At 41.9% G+C, this 21958-nt stretch overlaps 1 protein-coding gene across 1 annotated transcript in view; it reads right to left on the bottom strand.

The window, feature by feature from the left end:
- PJVK (pejvakin) overlaps positions 1 to 21958 on the bottom strand; it is a 201424-nt gene that overhangs the window by 74678 nt on the left and 104788 nt on the right. Inside the window, exon 2 of the mRNA XM_086958701.1 lies at positions 6186 to 6381. Coding sequence (XP_086814827.1) covers positions 6186 to 6381 — 196 coding nt within the window. The remainder of the gene's footprint in view (positions 1 to 6185; positions 6382 to 21958) is intronic.

Below are 21958 nucleotides of genomic sequence, written 5' to 3'. Positions count from 1 at the left end.
ACTATTTTTACTCCACTCTAAACCAACATGGGTAAGTGTTGGACACCAAATGGGTGACATTTACTATCCCCACTCCAATCTAAACCAACTCATAGAAGGTGTTGGACACCAAAAGGGTGACATTTACTATTCCTACTCTAATCCAAACCAACTTGGTGAAGGTGTTGGGCACTAAATGGATGACATTTACTATTACCGTTCTAGTCTAACCAAATTAGGGATGGTGTTGGACACTAAAGGGGAGGCATTTACTCATTTACTATTCCCACTTCAATCTAATCATATTGGGGAAGGTGTTGGACACTAAAGGGGTGGCATTTACTATTCCCACTCTAATTTAACTATATTGGTGAAGGTGTTGGACACTAAAGGGTTGATATGTGCTATTCCCACTCCATTCTAAACCAACTCGTAGAAGGTGTTGGACAGAAAAGGTGGGACATTTACTATTCCTACTCCAATGTAAACCAACTTGATGAATGGACATTACAACCCAGGCGTACCACGTGTGAAGTTTCCCTGCATGTGCAACCACACTTGGCTTAACCACTCATATGCCTTAACCATGCATATGCAAGGTTACGGCAGTGCGTGGTCTAGATGTCCAGATGGGCAAGAACAGAAACAGGAAGCGTCAGGACAGAAAGCTCGATGTAGACAGGTGACAGGGGCTGGGGCGAGGTTTGGAGAGGTGGGGGTAGTTTTAGGGGTTGGGGTAGTTTTTAGGGCAGGGGGCTGGCGTTTAGGACTCAGGACAGGGGAGGTCAGGGTAGTCTTAGGTTGTAGGGATAGGGGTCACTTTTAGTACTCAGTGGGGTCAGGTTGTTTATAGTGCAAGGTCCAGGATTTTAGCCATGGTTTTAACTTGTCTAAACAAGGAGAAATGCATTATTTCGCCTCATTTTTGCTTTTTCCATGTCTGCTGCCTTGTGCAGCACACATGGAAAAAGCAAAATGCCATGGTTTGTTTACGTACAGGAAGGTGCCTCTTCCTGTACTTGAACAAACCTTTCCAAAAAATGCCATTTTGTCACTTTCATGTGTGCTGCATGAAGCAGCACATATGCAAATGACAGAATGGCATTTTAGGATTGTTTATGTGTAGGAAGGGACACCTTCCTACACATAAACAATCCTCCCCTGCATGCAGACACCCTTACACTCTGGTTCTAGGGTGCCTGCATTGGTGCTAAATTGCTTTACTTAGCACCATCGCTGGGGGAAATGCAAGGCTGCACCACATTCTTGTAAATATGGTGCAGCCTTAAGTTTTAGAAGTGGCCGAGCATTTTGTTAAGACAAGGAGGCTAACGACAGGCTCCGTCACTTCCTTGTACATATCCCCCCCTGTTCCTTGGTGGCCAATCTCATGATCATCCCATGTGCTTGCTGTGGGGGCAGCTCTTTCATCTACTTGACCCCTAAGCTTTGAAACTCTCTCTCTCCTCCCTTTATAAAGATTTTTTCGCACTTTTCATTTCACAGAGCCACAAAACTTGGTGGTTTCCTACCTCTTTTTCCACCTAACTGTGATATTTGTGGCTGTGTACAGCACGATCAGCACCGGCTTACCCCTTTGATGTCAGTGCCGAGCTACACTACGTTTTTTCATTCATTCATTCCTTCACAAAACAATATTAAAGTTAAGAAAGTACAAAAAAACATAAGCAAAAGGAATAAGATTTAATGTTTAAAAGCCACTACGAGGATAAGGAGGTATGAATTCTTAAAAAAATTGTAAAATGTGTTATATTCCTGAGTTAGGCCCATGTAGCGAAGCAGCTTATTTCTCACATTGTCCTATTTTTCATCAGTAACCTTTTGCAATTTGTGACACCGTTGAATTTGTGTCCCTGAAACTAAACTTGTTTACACATCTAACTTCGCACAACATTATCACAATGCCATGACCATCATGCACAAGCCAAGGTCTTTTTTCGCACTATGTACAAATGTAATCTCTATCTTCATACACTGGGCGACAGGGCTATTTACATATCCGTAACATCACTAATCTATACTCACATCCGAAGGCTGCTTTTTATTATAAAAGATGAGCATCCCAATAGATTAGCAGAGGAGGTACTCCAACTGACAGAGGTCCTTCCATGCTGAAAATTCACCACGTCTGACCTCTTGTGAGGGACCTTCATTCTCTCCCACCAGGTAATGAGATTGGATCGTCCCTTGGCGGGATTCTTGGCTTTGAGTAGGGTTTGCAGAGTAAGACTACTTTCAATTACTGCCTTGTTTTATGTCAGTATATGTACATTGTTTAGCATTATTTTCAAATGCCTCCTGCTGCCAATCCAGGTTTTTAACAGTGGCAGGTGAGGTCAATCATGTTTCAAAGTAGGCTCATTTTGTTCAATACACCTAATGCATTTCAAGGCTGCTGGCTCGTCGTTAGGGGTTCACTTTTAAACGCCACAACCGGCAGCCTAACTTCCTTCGTGAACTTTACTTCCTCTTCCAAAATCAAAATAAATAACTAGTATGCAATCATGCTGTCCCCACAGTGATCTAATCAGCATGAAGATTAAATACGTAAGGATTGGTATATTGATTGAAAAATAATGACAAACAAGGATGGATCAGGAATAAGTGACATATTGGGAGAAATGTCTTCCCCATTTTGCAGTGCGAAAGATGGGTGCGCGAGGAAAGTGCCCTTTGGCTGAATTTTCTAAAAGTGGCATTTTTAAACACATAATTAAAAAACCACCTCCACTAAAATATGTTTTTTTCATATTTGGAGTTCAGAGAGCCCAAACCCCAAATTTCTAGCTGTTCCCAATTGAAAGTTACACTTGTAAAAGGTTTCAAGGCAGCTCCAATGATAGCCTATGAGAGAGCTATTCCTTGCAATGGTGAAAAACAAAATTGGCAGTATTTCACTGCTAGGACATTTAGAACACACCAGTACAAGTCCTACCTTTCACATACACTGCACCCTGCCCACAGGGGTACCTTGGACCAACCTGAGGGGTGCTTTATATATAATAAAAATAAGGTTAGGACGTGGCAAGTGGGTGCACTTGCGAGGATGACATGGCATTTTAAAACTGCAACCACAGGGTGGGGGTAGTTTTTAAGGCTCGTGGGGTTGGGTTGTTTATAGGGCAGGGGCCAAGGTTTTAGGGCTCAGGACAGACGGGTTGGGGTGTGACCTTTATAACCCATCCCTTTACCACGAAATTGCATAATAAAGGTATGCCTGGTAAAGGAATGCCTTGGTCAGACGCATTCGCTGTTCCGGCTGAGTTGTAGAGGCTCTCTTGATTTTGCCATGCGTGTGTCTGTCAATGAACATTTATTATTCCAACTCCAGTCTAAACATATTGAAGAAGATGTTGGACGCTAATGGGGTGACATTCACTATTTCCACTCCAATCTAAACCAACTTGGGGAAGGTGTGAGACACTAAAGGGGTGATACTTACTAAACCCACTCCAATCTAAACCAACTTAATGAAGCTATAAAAAACTAAAAGCCACAAGGTTTTTTTATCCAATTCTAAATACAACTTTTTAACTAGAATATTATATTTAAAAAATGCACAATACACTATTAAAAGTACTAATTATCAATGTTTTAGTAAGCAAAAAACAAACTCCTGCATCAATCCATATTTTCCAAAATGTTATATTATTAAGTTTTAAAATTAATTGGAATAAAAACATTTTTTATACATCTAACTAACATCTCCACCATGCTATTCTCTTGGTAACTCTTCGCTTTTTTTCTGTATCATTTCATTCATTCATTTTCCTTTATTTCGATCAAATAGATCATAAAAGGTAACACTCAAAAAGTTAAACAGTACAAAAAGTTATTACAAATCTGTCAACAATAATTTAAAAAGCTTTACAGTTTCCTGGTGAACAAATCAGACAAATCAGGAGTTTACCAACATACATCACACATTAGTTTTTTTAAATGACAGAGATTTTGTGCACTGTATTCAGTTAAAAATACAAATATATTAAAAAGGGATTTTAAAACTGTGGCAAACCTATATCAGTGCATCAAACGAATACGAATGTACCACATCTCAGTTAAAAATTTGGCTACCGCAAACACAATTGGGGGCGATACATCCGTTTTTAGTATCTGTAGGCGGGCAAGTAGTGCCTGAACCCCAAGTTTTTAAGTAGGGGAACAAACCAATACTTCCTTGGTTTCTGGAAAGCCTTGCAGAAGAAGATGACATGCAAATCAGTTTCCTGTTGATACAAGCATGCTGGACATAGCTCTGGGGAGGAGGAATGGGACCAGGTGCTACTAAATGCTTTGAGGGGGAGTGTGCCATACCTCCACTGTAAAAATAGTTTTCTTGTCAGAGCAGGGCTGATTTTATCAAGGACAAGTTCCCGTTGATAGGAGTCTTTGAATTTGATGAAAGAATGTGTTAAGGACCCCATACGTGAATTCTGTAATGATGCTGTTGTTTTGAATTCATAATAGTCTTTTGATAAAGATTTATGGGATACCCTGATGCAAGTGTTGGCTGGGTCCAGCCACAGTTCCGGCCTTCCCAGACTCTCACATATCTTTTTTATATATTTCAGCAAGGGGATGTTCGTTGGGTTTGGTAGAGATAAAATCTCTTGCAACTCCTTCCGGTAGCTCATGAGTTCTGGGGTACTCCAAATTCGCCGCTAGAAAGTTAGGGGTTTTAATCCCAATTCTTCCTCAATGAATCCCAGTTCTTCCTCAATGTATCATTTTAAATCAATGTTTTGAGCTTGGTTGGCAACACGAATTAAGGTGTCTGCTGTGTGTGTTGGAAATCATACTTTATGAATTTCATTGGAATCATAAATCAGTTTATAAGTGTAGTTTCTCTCAGTGTAGGGCATTTTTCATGATGTACTTATTTTTTTAACCCTCACTGTGCGCAGCCTTCAGGTGCGTGTACCAAGATTTGGCCTCAGAGACTGACCTGCGACAAGTCCTTGTGCTTACTTGACACAGGAGGCTAACCCTTGCTGCACTGGGTCTTTGGCCCTGTAAAGCAGGGGTTGGCCACTGGGCCTGGCCTGCATACTAACCAAAAGGAGATTGATTTTAAATAGCAGAGATATACAATCATGTTAACCTTTTAAAGCCCACTCAGCAACTTTTTAAAATGCTTTTATCTTAAAAAAACACTCAATGTTTAAATGGCAAAACAAAGTAGATTAAAGTTCTAAATTTATGGCAAATTTATTTGTAAACCCGTTCAGCCGTACGAGCTGTAGGCAGTTGCAAATTTTCTATGGGAGCTAAAATGTGGAAACACATTATTTTTACCCACTTAACTTTTTAAGTTGAGCCTAGGCAGCTGATATGCTGTCTTTTCGAGACATGCTGTATTTACTCTGTGGGCTTACAAAGATGGTAAGAGCAGTGTTTTCAATAGAAAACTCTGGACAAGGGTGCCCGGTGAATTGAGGCCTGGGGAAGGAGGGATGTGACGTATCTGATATTGGAAAGTACTACACTGCTTTTTTTCATAGGCTGTTCAATACTCCAGCGATACAGTTGCACACAGAATTTTATAGTTCTGTTGACTTGCAATGAGGCACTTGTCTTTGTGTCTGTGCCTTAAAAAGCATTGGAATGTGTCCATAAATGTTTCCTGAGTAAAGCATGTATTCCTGAATCATACTGCATGATCCAGTGTGTAGTACTTTCATAGTTTTCCAATCCCTGAAGGCACAGCTCCCAGGATAATTTGCTGCACAGCTAAACACTTATAAGGTCCCAAAGGCAAGACCTACTGCACAGGTCTGCACGAAAATTGGCATGCCTGACCTTAGTTGAATATTCCAAGCAGATGCCAAATTTGGTGCAAATTCATTTATGGAGCCCAAAAATATAGGTAAATCAATACTGCCTTTACAATGTAAAGTGAATGTGAACCATAACTGCACTGTGGCGAGCACTAATGTTTTATATCTATATTAATTCTATGGTTTTACATGTTAGGACATATCTGACCTTCATTTAGTCCTCACCAAGCATTAACATTAGATATATCTAACCTCATGCAAAAAAGACACACAAATTCCATTCTATAGTAAACAGAAACAAAATCTGCATGTTACACTGGCGCTTATACATACTAAACAAATAAATATAAAAAGAAGAAATGTATAACACTCAATACTGTGAACAGCCTATTCAAACGTACTTCTTACCTAGAAATAACTTCTTTTAGCAATGTTGGAACTTCAACTTCGTGTTTAGTCACAATACCAAATGAAGCTTTAACTGCAAGCGAATCCGATCCAGAAATATTAACTCCGACATCATTCATAATTTGGTTGCCACGCCTACCATTTAATGAAACGTCCGATTTATCTTCATAGTTTAGCAACTGGTATGAGGAAACACCTGCATGCACATAAAATAAAATGGAGTACCATTAATTTAAAGAAAAGCTCCATGATTTTGCACATTCTAGAACAAGGACTACTGTTTTAAAAAAATGTGGTACCAAATGCATAATTTTCAGAAAATCCAATCGAGAAAAACATAATTGCGAGTAATGACATGAACATGTAATTTAACTTGTCACAGTCTAATCAGAACACATGATTTCCCTACAGTAGATGAGTCAAGAAATGTGATACCTGGATAATATGACGAAGTCACCTCTCCCGTTCATGCATGTTTCATTATCTAAACAGCATTGTTAATAAAGCAGAAAAACACTGATGTACTGAAAACTATCGTATTCTTAAACCATAGATAGGACTGGTAGACTAGAGGCTGGCTACTAGATTTCTGCTAAAAGAAAACACCGTGGGCAGAACGTGTGATTCTTATATACTTTTGAAAAAAGTTGATTTTTTTGGGCGAGGACCGTCGGAAGCGCCGGAGGGACTCGGCAACAGTGGCTGCGATTACTTCCGGTCACATTTTGGGACACGTGAATACCTGACACGGTGCCCTAATGAGTGGTGCTGGTACGTGCTGACGTAGCTCCCTCAAGGTCCACATCTGTCTGAAAAGACTGAGAATAGTTAACCCCTCTTATGCCCTGATGAAATCGCTAAAACGTGGAGCGATGAAACATGCCGGCTTGAGGACATAAATCACCATGGTATACAAGTAACCATTTTTAACAAGTGGGGTTTGCTGCGTCAGAATAAAACGGTAACGCAAGCAAAACCCTACTACACATTATAATTTTTTGTGTTTGGTTAGGGGTCTATTTATCTGTTTCTGTACACTACAAGTGTGTGTAAGTGTTGATACGTCTGTCACTATTTGTGTTTTTCACCACTATTCTCACGTCCGCACTATTATTCTTTTCTAGTGCACGTTTGTCTTTTCACATAGAGAGAGTGGCCAATGATGAGAAGTGGGTATACCGGTAATTATTAACCGGGAACCCCCTCGGGTTGTTCTACCGTGAGGTACTCTCTCTATTTTTTCACTCATTTTTTGGGTGAACTGGATGTGGTCCTGTGTGATTTTATACCAAGTACGCATCTTGACCTAAGGATTTATTTAATTGGACAAATTCCTGGGAATATTAATGATAAGTAGTCCCTATCTTGTTGATCTTTTATATGGATGCGGTTATATGTAGGTGAGGCTCCAATTGTTTGAATACAGGCTAATCAGAACACATGATTTCCCTACAGTAGATGAGTCAAGAAATGTGATACCTGGATAATATGACGAAGTCACCTCTCCCGTTCATGCATGTTTCATTATCTAAACAGCATTGTTAATAAAGCAGAAAAACACTGATGTACTGAAAACTATTATATTCTTAAACCATAGATAAGACTGGTAGACTAGAGGCTGGCTACTAGGTTTCTGCTAAAAGAAAACACCGTGGGCAGAACGTGTGATTCTTATATACTTTTGAAAAAAGTTGATTTTTTTTACCGGATACACATAAAGATGTCTATTTAAAAGAAACTGGAAATGAATTGCTAATTATAGGCACACATGGCACAGTTTATCTTAGCACGAACAATAGCTGCGGGTGGGGGCATCTGGGACCATCTGAATGCGAAAAGCTGTTTGCACCTCTGTTACATGGAATGCCATAATGTGCAGTGGTGGTTGGGCAACTGTGGGGAGTTGGCAGGCAGACAGTCCGCATTGAAATTTGACTACATTTGGAAGGAGTATATCATTAAAACACAACAAATCACTGAAAGATAGGAGCCATATTGCCTCTGCAGTGATAAGGGGTTAAATATGCCCTACCAAAGTCAGTGGTATTAGGTCACCTCACCCTAATTAGCAGACTTGCATCCACATGACTCTTACCCTTTTTTGACTCTCCTAACCATTTCAGTCCTAACTCTACTCCGAACACTGTCAACCAAAACTTTCTCCTACTACGTACTAATGTTTCACCTAACCAAACTTTCTTCCAGAACAACTGTCTTCATGGCGTCATACTTAAACTTTCTTTTTGGTGCAAAACAACTTAGGCAACATGCCTCGACCTCCTTGCATACGCCCCAAGAAACACCAGCAGATCTTGGCTCAAACGTAACCCGATTGAATCATAAAACTTACCTAATACCTCACATCTAACCATTCTCCACTCCACTCTGCTTTTACCCAAAACAGTAACTTCCTCTACAAATCTCTCCTCAATTCAAACCTTTGCAAGTCTTCCTTTCCCCTCACCCAGTCCCTTAGAAAATAAACATCTGAGAAATATACTCATGATGCCAGCTGACACTACTAGTACAGGAGGTTTTCAGAAATACTGCTGAAATTAAAAACCCACCAGCATGCATTAATGAAACGGTCCCAACCCAAACCTTTTCTGATGCCCTGGCCTTTCACTTCATGTAAAAAGCTGAAGTACTACCTACTCTCCTGTGCCCCAGGAACCATGAGGCAAGCACCAGGAACCTGAAGCGTAAATTCCAACAATGAAAACTAACACCCTAAATGCCTTCTCTCCCATGGCAGAATAATATTTGAATAATGACTATCACACAGCATATATCTAGAACAGAGGTCTTCAAACTTTTGCAGGTTGAGCCCCCCAGCTCAATGTTTTTAGATGTTGGCCACCCCCACCACCTGACAGAAATTTCTGGAATCTGGTACACTTCATAATTGACCATCACGCGCATATCCCGGGCCATATCCAGCAAATAATGTTCAACACAATAAGATGAAGTACTACCTACTCTCCTGTGCCCCAGGAACCATGAGGCAAGCACCAGGAACCTGAAGCGTAAATTCCAACAATGAAAACTAACACCCTAAATGCCTTCTCTCCCATGGCAGAATAATATTTGAATAATGACTATCACACAGCATATATCTAGAACAGAGGTCTTCAAACTTTTGCAGGTTGAGCCCCCCAGCTCAATGTTTTTAGATGTTGGCCACCCCCACCACCTGACAGAAATTTCTGGAATCTGGTACAATTCATAATTGACCATCACGCGCATATCCCGGGCCATATCCAGCAAATAATGTTCAACACAATAAGATTGTTTAGTAAAGTGCAGGTTTGTGAGTGGGCGTGGTGAAATGACATAGGCTGTTTACACAGCTCAAACCACCATTTTCCTACATAAAATGTGCGTAAAATGTTTTTTTACTAGGATGCATTGTTTTACACATGACATTGATTGATAATAACACCACCAACATAACTGTGACGGGTGTGCCTGTTTTTTGCCACAGACGGTCAATCTTCATATGTATTTTTGCTACTGCCATCCTCAGGTTGTGCTCCACATCCAGGGGCAGATCCACAAGGAAGTGCTGCAGCGTGGCACCGCAAGCCCTTTGGTTGCGCCACTCTGCGGCACTTCCAAAGCACAGGGATGCGACATATTTACAAGAATATGACGCATCTTTATGCTTCCCCCTGCGCTGGCGCACAAACTGCAGCCATACGCTGGAGTAGGCATTCAGATGCATTTCCAGATTTACAATTCCTCGTAAATCTGGAGATGTGTCTTGTTCCATGGGTGGGGCGTGGGAACACCCACAGCAATAACCATGGAACATCCCTTTAACGCAAAGTGCTGCATGTGAAGGGACTGTATTTACAAGGAGAGGAAAAGTCAGGCAGGGTGGCTTGTCCCGTCCTTGTAAATATAGAGGAGCCCCCTGTGCCACCAGTACGTCACAAAAAGTGACGTACTGGTGGTGCAGGGGGCTTGTAAATCTGCCCCCTAGTCTTTAATACTGCAAGTGCTGAGAACCCAATCTCACATAAATAGGATGAGCTGAAAGGCAAGAGAGTTTTGTTAGCAGTTTCTCTCAAAGCTGAATATTCTGCAGACATTTTCAGCCAAAACAGCGACTATAAGGGAGAAAGTGTTGTCAGATTTTTCGAGCACTCCCTAGCTCCGAGCTGGTACATGAGAAACAAATCTTCTCTAGAAATCATTAACAAACGTTTTAGGCAGCATTATAATGGGATAATAGCCTACCAACCTGTTATGGACGCGAAGACAAAGTTGAAAGTCCACAGAGAGGGCGTTGAATGAACACCTAATTGAGAATTCCGTTGTGGAACGATAGGTTGCTTGCCTGAAGCAGTTGGGGTTAAGGACATGTTGGGCTTATGTGTAAAAAAAAAGACCTAATAATAAATGAATGATGTTGTCTATTTTGCTTCAGAGCAATGTTGTCTGACAGAGTTTGTGGTGGCAGGGACATGTTAAGGATTTTGGGTGCCCTGGGCCAAAGCTACTTTGGGGGCCCCTGTTCAGTACAGCTTTGGGTCTAAATGATTTACTTTCAGCTCTGCCATACCCTATTTAGCCAGGCTACTAACGGTGCACAGGCACTATGGTTGAAATTCTAAAAGCGTTTACATCTAATGTTCAGAAATAGTGATGTGTTTTCACTGTTGTAACAAAGCAGTAGCCCACTAGCTTTACAGTGAATAATATCTGTGATATCCTCCAAATTCTCATATGTGAGGGTCCGCTTGGATCTAAAAGAAACTTTTTTATGGTTGTTGCATGAAACAAACACATTTCTCTGCAAATAGTAATAGACTACTTACATCAATCACATTAAAAATGAATTAAACAAAACGGTATTTACAAGAATCTGTTTAGGAATTATTCTAGGCCATTAGGGCAAAACCAGAGCTGTCTCTATCAAGGGCCCCCCCTGGAAATCTGGACTGCAGTGCATGTAAATGTGTCTTTTTGTTATTTAGGACGAAAACCTTGATGGGGCACAACATGCCCATACTCGTGTACAGGGGCACAACTGGACCCGAACTTCGGGTGGGGGCTAACACTCCCAGCCAGAGCTGGAATTAGCACTTGTTGCACACAGTGCAACAGTCTTTTTTTGCGCCCCTCCCATATTTCCTCCTTCTCCATGAATTCCCTCACTACCACTCACCAACGATTCACCTCATCTCTCATAGTACCTTTCTGGCAAACATTTCATTTTTTATAGCGCATCTCATAGTTTACTCACACTCAGTTCCGTGATCTGCATGGTACACATTCTATGGAGCAGGCACATTAACTCTCTGCACTGTGTGGGTGGCAGGAGTGCTCATGTGAGTGCAAGGTGAGCCATGCGACAGTTTGTGAGTAGGGTAAGAGGAGTGACTGCAGGGTGAGTGAGGTGACCATATGAATTTGGGTGCAGATGTAAGTGCAGAGTGAGACAAATGAATGTATGGTTAGTAGTGGGCTTATTTGAGTGAGATTGCAGATTGAGCAGTGAGGGGGACAGGTGAGTGAAGTATCACATGAGCGCTGGTTGAGTAGTGTGCTCGTGTGACTGCAGGGTGAACAGCGCAAGTGCAGTGTGAGTGCACTGTGAGTGCAGGGTAAGTGGGTGAATAGTGTGAGTGCATGGGGATCAGTGTGAGTGCATTGTGATCGCTGTGAGTGCGTGGTGAGCCTGAAAGTGAAGGGCAAGATTAAGGAGCGAGTTGTCTGAATACAAGGTGCATTCCCAGATACTTGAAGTAACTCAGAATGTTACTGACTGCAACATAGGGTGTCAAATGTGTTAATCTATTGCTAATATGGCAGTAACCAGGGATCAGGGTGGAGGAAAGAAATAATGTGCTGATCCTGCAACAAACTCCCAGTCTTGTGATTAGGGTTGCAAGCTCATTATTTTGAAGTCACAGGCGGTACAAAAATAAGCAGTCACTATAGCTGTATTGGCAGTACTTGCCTGTGCATACTTTGAACAACAAATAGAAATAGAAATAACTTTTACTTGTGTTCTAGGGCTGCCTGAATAATCTATGGCTGATAATAAAAGGGAACTTCTTTATTTATAACCATATTTAGTGTCAAGTCAAGCAATTTTCAGTCTGTTTAAATAACACATGGCTGGCTGGCAATTTACGCACCTGCCTGTGTAATTTTAAAAGAAACTTTGTCTCCTTTCTGGGAAGAGCTAACCCTTCCAGGAGGGGGTTAATTCATACAGCTGAAATGCTTCAGCTGCAGTGGGAGCCAGGATGTATCCACTGCTGAAACTGAAAGCAAAGGCACAGACAGTCATTTCAGCTGCAGTGAGAGGCTAGGAGTCTCTGCTGCTATGATATTGAATGCGTAGGAACAGGCCTGTCTGTTTGTTTACCTTTGGTTTTAGCAGAAGAGACTTCCTACCTCTCACTGCAGCTGAAGCATTTCAGCTCTATGAATGAACCCCCCCCTGGGACGGTTAACATAACAAAAGCATCGATTCTCCCCCCCTCCACACCCCTCAACAATCCTGGAGTTCTCTAAGAAGTCTTGCGACGCAGGGAATAAAGGTAAAATTAGAGTGGAGTGCGCACCCCCCCTAGGATGGTGTCGCACCCCCAGATTGAAGATCTCTGATCTAGAATAATAACTGAGCTACATTGGCAGTTTAAGTAAACCTATTTTTTAAACCAATTTATCAGTACTAAGCAATCATATTTAGTCACACGTATATTCCATTCTGATTTGGTATTCTGTTTTTTAAGTTACATTTGCTTCAATCTCAGTTTACCCCTAAGGGAAATGCATAGAGGGTTACATTATTTATTGAAACAAAGTCAACATTATCCTTTGCAACACTTTAATAGACTAATTATGATTTTTGTACTTTATTGTTTTAAAGTGTGTATGCGAGGTATGGATGTTGGAATAAATCCATGTTACGCTGACAGTATGATTGCTGAAACCATTCTTTTGGAAAGTATTTTACGCCGGGTTCAGTGCTAGATAATATTATTAAAGCAGATACATTTTAGACCACCAAACTAATATATACACACAATACAACTAATATGGAAAAATATATTTGATTTTGATTTTTCCTTTCTTATTTTTTCTTTTTCAACGTATTTCAAGATAGAAAATTATTTATACATATACCTGTTACATATAATTCATTCTTTTCATAGAATTGAAACTTCAAACATGATTATTCAACCTTAAACCACAGATTATTACATGAGACAGGATTATACATATTAAAACCACCGATTGTCATATATTGTGGAATAACCTATGAAGATCCATGTCTTCAGTTGTTATAAATAGAGTAGTCACAATCTACAGTGGATTACCTACTCTCTGTTAAACTAGACACACAAAAAAGAGAGAGAGAAATAATATTTTTTGCCCATTCTGAAAACATAGGTTATAGTTGTTGGCTATCAACACGTTTCGGCAAAGCCTTCTTCAGGGTTTTCAAACCAGTGGTTACTACAAGGAAAAATAAAAGTTTCAGCTTATATTAAAATTTCATTGTGGTCTAGAGCTTACGTGCATCTTACAACAATAACATGTGTGCACAAATGCACACCTTACAACTGATCCTTTAGATGCATAGTCTTTGAGCACTGAATCCGACCCCTACTGCAAATCACAACATATAACACTATATAGCCAATGTGTAAAAATAACAACAACACAGAATCTCTATTGCACCCACATTGTGATATGTGTCCATGCATAACAAACTCATAAACAATTATTTCAATCTTATTAAAACTATGTGGTTGACCAGTTAATTAATAAAATGATTGGCCAGAACATCAACTTCTATTTTTATCAGAAACTCACCCAATGTTATATTATCCTTATGAAGTTTTCAGTAGAGATTTTTACTTGCACTACTGTCTTTGTTGGTTATCTAAATTCAAAGATTTAAAAATACAGATTTATATACTTCACACATTTGTCTATACAGAGGGGTACAAACTTTCTCTAGTTATTGGAAGATAAAAGCGTGTATCACTCAACATTTCTTCAATTTTCGACACATACGTTGAGGTATCATACACGACAATGCCGCCTCCTTTATTGCAGGCTTGTCCGTGCATGATTTAAAATCTTCTAAGGCTCTATATTCCTCTCTATTTAGGTTAAAGCAGGGGTACTCATAGTACGGCCCGCGGGCCGCTGGCGGCCCGGCAAGCCTTCCCTGGTGGCCCGCGGACCTTTCAGACATCGTACCAGAGGTTTTTTTTTTATTTTTAAAGGCTGTCTGCAACCAGAGCTCGACTCAGAGACTCTGCTGCCTGTGGGGGCCGGGCGTTTTCCGCCATAGTCCGAGTAGGGCTGAAGGGGCGCTGAGAGGGTAAAATAGCCTCATTAACATGCTAATGGTCTTTTGAAGACCTGTGAAATGCTTGGGTGCGGCTGTGAGCGCGCGCCTGGAAGCTGTCACAGCCCGGGAGTGGGGGTGGGGGGGGGGCACACAGGCAGGGTGAGTGGCGCAGGAGTGGCAGCCCATTACATTCCAACCCAATTCCAAATATTTATCGTAGAGCTCAGTTCAGAATAGCGCTTTCAGTGAATAGCTGCAGCACTGCCTGCCACCGGCTCCGGGCCTGGAAGGGGATTTAAAGAGCCAATCTATTCTCTTGATCATTAAGAGTCCAAGCACACAGCTTTCTTGCTGAATATGAGAAAATACAAATGTTTGAGGCATGATTTCACAGGTAATCTTGTCCACTCGGCAGATGAGTTTTGGAGCCGAGAAAAACAATCAGGGCACTCTCCTCGAGAGGCGCATCCTGACCGTAAAATGCTGCACGATATCTCCCAAAAGTACTGGGCAGCGTGCCATGATACCACGATGGCTTCAGGTGTTCCCACCGCATCTCCTGGTAACACCAGAGAGAGGTTCATAAAGTGTGGAAAATATGTCCCTGATTGCTGGTTCTTCATTCCGTTCTAGCTCTGAACCACTAAAGACATCATTTATGACCGGTGAGTAGCTGATGGTATAGTATTGGATTTTCAGAACGTGGAACTTTCAGGGGGTGCTCCTACATTGGAGTGTAGGAGCGTCACCCCACTTAAATGCCCGCCAAGATCCCCCTGATAAAAAATAAAATGGAAATTCATTACCATTTTATTTTTCATTGTCCAGTGCTCAACAAAGCGTTAGAACGGGACAGGACCTGCTGAGTGACAGCAGGGAGGAGTGGTGGGAAGAAAGCTGCCTATGCACTGTTCAAAGTGCACATGTCTTTTAGACTGGCCATCTTGCTACAGCCAGCCAGACATGCGCACTTTAAACCTCTCAACCAAGCTGCATTAAGGCAGCTGGGCTGAGAGGAAGTACACGCCTCTAGGCAGCTGTGGAGCGCCGAGTCAGGCACTCCCTCCAATCATGGCGCTGCTAACATGCTGCATGTATAAATTATTTTATTTGCCCACCTCCCCTGCCCGGTAGATGCCAGCAGCCACTGGGAACTATAGTTCAAATGTACAGAGGCGATTTTGTACCCGCTTCCGATTACATATAAGTAGTAGATCTCAAAACATGTGAGGAAAGGGAGTAAGGGAAGGGGAGGGAGTGAGGGAAGAAGTGAGGGAAGGGGAGTGAGGGAGGGAACGAAGTGAGGGAGTGAGGGAAGGGAGTGAGGGAAGGGAGTGAGGGGAGTGACGGAAGGGGAGTGAGGGAAGGGGAGTGAGGGAAGGGGAGGGAGTGAGGGAAGGGGAGGGAGGGAGTGAGGGAGGGAGTGAGGGAAGGAGTGAGGGAGTGAGGGAAGGAGTGAGGGAAGGGGAGTGAGGGAGGGAAGGGAGTGAGGGAAGGGGAGTGAGGGAAGGGGAGTGAAGGAGGGAAGGGAGTGAGGGAAGGGAGTGAGGGGAGGGAGTGAGGGAAGGGGAGTGAAGGAAGGGGAGTGAGGGAAGGGGAGGGAAGGGGGTGAGGAAAGGGAGTGAGGAAGGGAAGGGAAGGTAGGGAAGGGGAGTGAGGGAAGGGAGTGAGGGAAGGGGAGTGAGGGAAGGGGAGTGAGGGAAGGGAGTGAGGGAAGGGAGTGAGGGAAGGGAGTAAGGGAAGGGGAGTGAGGGAAGGGGAGTGAGGGAAGGGGAGTGAGTGAGGGAAGGGGAGTGAGTGAGGGAAGGGAAGGGAGGGAAGGGGAGGGAGAGTGGGAGGGAAGGGGAGTGAGGGAGGGAAGGGGAGTGAGGGGAGGGAGTGAGGGTGAGGGAAGGGGAGTGAGGGAGGGAGAGGGAATAGGGGTAAGGGGAGTGAGGGTGAGGGAGGGAATGGAGAGGGAATAAGAGGGAGGGAGAGGGAGGGAGGAAGAGGGAGGGAGAGAAAGGAGAGAGGGAGAGGGAGTAATACAGTCAGAGTGAGTGAGACAGAGGGAGACCGGGGAGGGAGAGAGGGAGATAGAGGGATGGAGGGAGGGAGGCAGAGAGAGAGAGAGATAGAGGGATGGAGAGGGAGAGAGAGAGAGAGAGAGAGGTGTGTATGCTGGGTCTTGTAGCTCAGTGGACGAAGGCATCTGCTGCAGGGACGTGTGTTCAACCTCATGGTCACAGTTTTTTTTGTTGCTCTAGCCCCGCCCCGCCCTCACTGACCCCGCCCCCACCGGTGCGGCCCTCGGACACAAACCACACTGTAAATTTGGCCCCTGAGAGAAAGTTTGTGAGTACCCATGGGTTAAAGGGAGGTTTCTGGACATGGCTAGTTATGTTAACACATTTTTTGTACAGAACTTTTTTCAAAGATAGCCACCTCTGGTAGCTGGTCAATTGTAGGGGTAAAAGTAGATTTCGGCGAGAGCCCTGATAGGTTCGAATTGTCACCTTGATTGTTTTGATTCGAAAAGAATATACGGAGTCTAATTTTCCAAAAAAAGGATTGTAGATCTCGGAATAATTCAAATTTACTTAAACCTGAATGGGGAACAATTGTGAGGCCCTTAGATAGCACTGACACTGTTGTGGGATGTAATACAGACCCACTCAAGTTAAAAATCGGTATAGTATCTACTCTCTCCAATATTTCTTGTTCCGTGTCTCTAGATATTGGTCGAATCTCGTCTGTGGATTGACTTGGAATTGATTGTAATCCAGATGTGGATTGACAGGGAACCTCAGTTGATATTGGGGCCTCCAATCGCTCCATCGATTTTGACGCCTCCCTAAAAAAGGTTGGGGACCTCTTTGTCTACTGTTGTTGAACCTCTGAGCTTGAAAACCATAGTTGGCAAGTTGACCTTCCCCATCCGAGTCCGAAGTGTCGGAAAATGTTGTTAGTTTCTTGCCATAGCCGTATTGTCTATTTGGGTATTGTTCGTATTGTCCCTGTTGACCTCCTTCTAAACGGCTATAGTATTGGTCAGCCAAATAAGGATAAGTTGACTCCTTGCAAAAGAACCTTATATCCATATTTAATTTATCAATCTTTCTTTTTGTGAGGTATTCTGTGTAAGAGTGAAGATCTTTTTCAATATCTTCTAACTTCTTTTTAGATTCCTTGACTATGCATGATGCTTTAATTTTGTTTTCAAGATCTAAGATTTCTGATGCCAATTGTTCTAAAACCCCCTTAGCCATTTCTACAATTAGCTTCATGTAGTCACGTGAAAAAAACGGTTCCGTATCATGGCCCATCGTTCCAAGAATTCCTTTATTTGGATAAATAACCCAGGAATGTTCCTGACTCGTAGGCCTTGGGGAATTACACCCGCCTTTAAATAGTCAAGCATATACTTGCCGTGTAGTTTAATGTGCTTCATCTTTTTCTTTAATGCCAACAATGTAATGGCGTCCACATTCTTATCTACGGCAATCAATGCCTGATTGCAAAAACTTGATGAACTACCTACCATATTGGCAAATTGCTCATCAGTAAATCCAAAGGTAGGTAAGTTAGACATATTTGTAGATTAAAGCTATGTAACTGGCCTTTAGGTCAACAATTTCCACAGTTAATTAGTTACCTGTCCCATCACCAAACAAAAAAGTGCATAAAAATAAAACACAATTAAATACAAACAGTGATATATGAAACACAGCAGAAACCCAAGTTCAAGCTCAATGACCATCAGATTTATACATAAAAAAAACTATATAGAGTCTAGGATACATAAATCAACCCCTCACAGACAGACTGCGAGATACTTACTCTGGAAAAACACAGGGCCCCTGAAAAAGGATACTACCCTAACAGGGAAAACAATTATTTTGGAAAGTATTTTACACCGGGTTCAGTGCTGGATTTTTTAAAACAATTTATCAGGTTTTCAGTACTAAGCAATCATATTTAATCACACGTATATTTCATTCTGATTTGGTATTCTGTTTTTTAAGTTACACTTGCTTCAATCTCAGTTTACCACTAAGGGAAATGCATGGAGGGTTACATTATTTATTGAAACAAAGTCAACATTATCCTTTGCAACACTTTAATAGACTAATTATGATTTTTGTACACTATTGTTGTAAAGTGCGTGTGAGGTATGGATGTTGGAATACATCCATGTTATGCTGACAGTATGATTGCTGGAACCAGCAAGATCCATTAAGAATTGCCCTTGGTGTGAAAAGCCTCAAGATGGAGGGAGGTATGTGGATTATCTGCATTCCTAGAGTATGAGGAAGGTCATTTAGATACTGAAGTGTGAGAGGAAGGAGACGGGGCTACCCCTAGAAATTGTATGAGGACCTTCTATCATGCCATTGCTGATTAGTCCTTCCTAACCACTTCCATTTGGTGGATGGTAGATACATTGGGTTTAGTCAGCAGATCCTGTTGTTAGGGGAGAGGAGATTCCTAAAGTGGTCCTGCCTTCTTGTTTTTCCTGATTAGTAATTCAGAGAGGCTAAAGTCAGCCAGGTGCAAGATCTTGACACTTCATTGTGCCCATGTTGTGGATTCTCCCACTTGGAGCTAGCATTGTCATTACCTGCTGTGATAGCCATCAAATTGCACAAAGGCTGTGTTTGCAATGTAGCTAGAAAATTTAATTTGAAAAGAAACCACCACAAAATGGTTCTTGGACTTTAGACAGTTGATTAACAACCCCCATCTGGAAAACCAGTATACAAGTCAGATCCAGATCACCTCCTTCTCAGTTGCAAAGCTTAGTGACCAAGTAAGGGGGTGCTCTGTAGAGGGTTCAAACAGCTGCTGTGATTCATGTCTGGTATCAGTCTGACAGACTGTCTCCCAGAGGTGAGGGAGACATCACATGTGCACTTGCTGGAGAGCTGAGGACCCACTTAGTGCCTAGAATTGTGCCTGCCTGCTCTGAGAGGGATATACAGTGTCTAACCAGAAGGAAGGAGTGACTGCTCTGGAAGAAAAGCCCAGCTATGTTACCAGTGAGTGGAGCAGCAAGAAGTGCCAACTTATGATTGGGAGTGTCGCCAGTGCCAGCCCGAGCTAAGAGGCCAGCTGGCCTCCTTACGAGGGCCCTGAGGCAACTTGCCTGAAGAAACAACCCCCTGAGTTACAGTGGCAGTGTTTCATATGGCATTCTGACTATGATTTAAGGGCCTATTCTGCTACTGCTCCAACATGAAGTGGATGAAGATGTCAGCACCGCCATCCTGGAGGGTCGCCTAATGGGCTAGAGGCCACAACTGCTGAAGACGAGCGACCATCGCCAAGCACTGTTGTGCTATACCTTCAGAGACAAGATCCAAGAGGCGAGTCATCACATTTACCCACCAACCACTCACTTTGATGCTGCACTTATGACTGTAAAGGGTGCACTACAACAACTGCAGCACTGAGTCAGGTTCTCATAGACTGGTGAAGACAAAGTCATGTTCAAAGACTATGCTTGCACTAATGAGATAAAGCTGCCTGTTAAAAGGAGTAATGACTGTAGAACATCTTTGCAAAATATAGGCTTGACATAGGGGTCACCGTAATTGTTCGCACACAACAGTAATGGAACTTACACCTGTTTCCACTCTCGCTCATTAATTTTCCCTTATTACTAGGTCATTATAGTAGTGTTAGAACTACAGCCAGCGCGCTATAACACTGGAGTAGGCAGGGTACTGAAGCAATTGCGTTAAAAAACTTTATTGGTATGGGAACTATAGGAATTAGTTATAGCCCATTTGATGTTGTAGACGTCTGTCGTTGAATCCCCATTACTGTGTGTAGTTCTTCATTTTGCTGTGCTAATAAAGTGCTTTTTTTAAGAGAAGTCTTTGACTGCTTGCCCTCACTAGCCTGAAAGTCTAGGCACAGTTTGTGGGGCCTAAATTGGACAAAATACTAGGACACCAGAGGTAAACGACCTCAAACACCATAGTAGTGGACCAGTTTGCTCTGGCTGCCCTGTGGCCCCTGAACAGGGTCTGGTGAAGTCTAAGTGAGTATGTATATGAGTGTGCAAAAGTTTCTTTATGTGATTAAATTTCTGGAGAGAGGCCGAAGATATTTGGGACTTGTAGAATCTTTCTATTTGGTGGCCCTTTTGTACTTTGATAAATGTACATTATTGTGGATTGTGGTATGCATTTTGCATTATTAGGGTGATAACGTTTTAGTGTTGGTTATAACATATTCTGCATACCTAAGTGTATGATAGTTATTGAGTTTTTGTTGTTTTGTGTTTTTTAACTTGATTGCAATGCATACGTCATTTAATCATTATAAAGTAACTAACAGAAATTTTACATTTTGTGATAAAGTATTTTGTGTTTCATAATATGTTTGGAGTTTTTTTTACAATGTATATTGGGGTGTTCGTCATATTCCTTACACTGCATCCGGTAACAGTGTATTGGGTACTGTATCATCAAGTTTCTATTTTGATTCCATTTCTGTGTAATTATTGTACATTATATATTTTATATTAGATATTGTGTTTTTTGATTTGCAAAAAATAATTTTATGTTGATTGTGTGTGTAAAGTAGGGGTATGAGTTAAGATTATGAGAGTAAACTGGGTTAGGAGATAAGATTGAGGCATTAGCTTCATTTTAGAATTTCAAGTCGTTTTCATGTTTTGAGACAACACCCCCCTTTTGAGGTTTACTCCTTGAAAAAGAAAGGCTGACCAGGTGCTTGCATTCGCAGCTACAGTGAGAATGCTCTTGTGGGAGCACTTTCAGTGAAGATTCCCACTAAACTTTGGGGATGATCTAAGCCTAGGTTTATTATACTTAGTTAACTTATTGATGTGATTGCACTTTCTATATTGTCAATGCTGAATAATCATCTTGGCACTAAGATGTTATAGAAGGATTCCATTTCGCAGCATGCACCCTGTTGTTTCAGCGATTAATGCATTCCATTCGTGCTTTTAAAAATGCACCTGCAAACAATTAGACCATGTCGTTCTTAGGTAGCCCAATAATCATGTTACATATTTTCTTTGTGACAGCTGGCAGCAGTTGGAGATACATTGGCTTGTGAGACGTTGCCATCACTAACTTTTTCCACTCAAAATTACACATAAGCACTTACACTTTTTTAAAACTTTTTTAAAAATAAAGATCAACGGCGATCAGCATGGCACTACTTGTCATTTTATTTACTAAGAACTTGTGAGAAACATTACAATGACTGATACCTTTATGGATGACACTCGGTAGTCTTTTGTTGATCAGGCAGGTCACCAGGCCATCAGAGGAGATCCTCACAACTGTTAAGCAGCTGGCCAGTGTAGGAAAGCCTTTCAAAAATAAGATTTCGACTTCCAAACGAATTAGAATGACAATCTGCTTTGGACTGTTAAAAAGTGACACGCAGACATTTGGTGCACACAATGAAAACACAATGCTTTGAA

The sequence above is a fragment of the Lissotriton vulgaris genome, chromosome 2_1, assembly GCF_964263255.1.
Source record: "Lissotriton vulgaris chromosome 2_1, aLisVul1.2, whole genome shotgun sequence".
Taxonomy (NCBI): domain Eukaryota; kingdom Metazoa; phylum Chordata; class Amphibia; order Caudata; family Salamandridae; genus Lissotriton; species Lissotriton vulgaris.
Note: the sequence above shows the minus strand (reverse complement) of the source record. Positions and strands in the feature narration are given on the sequence as shown.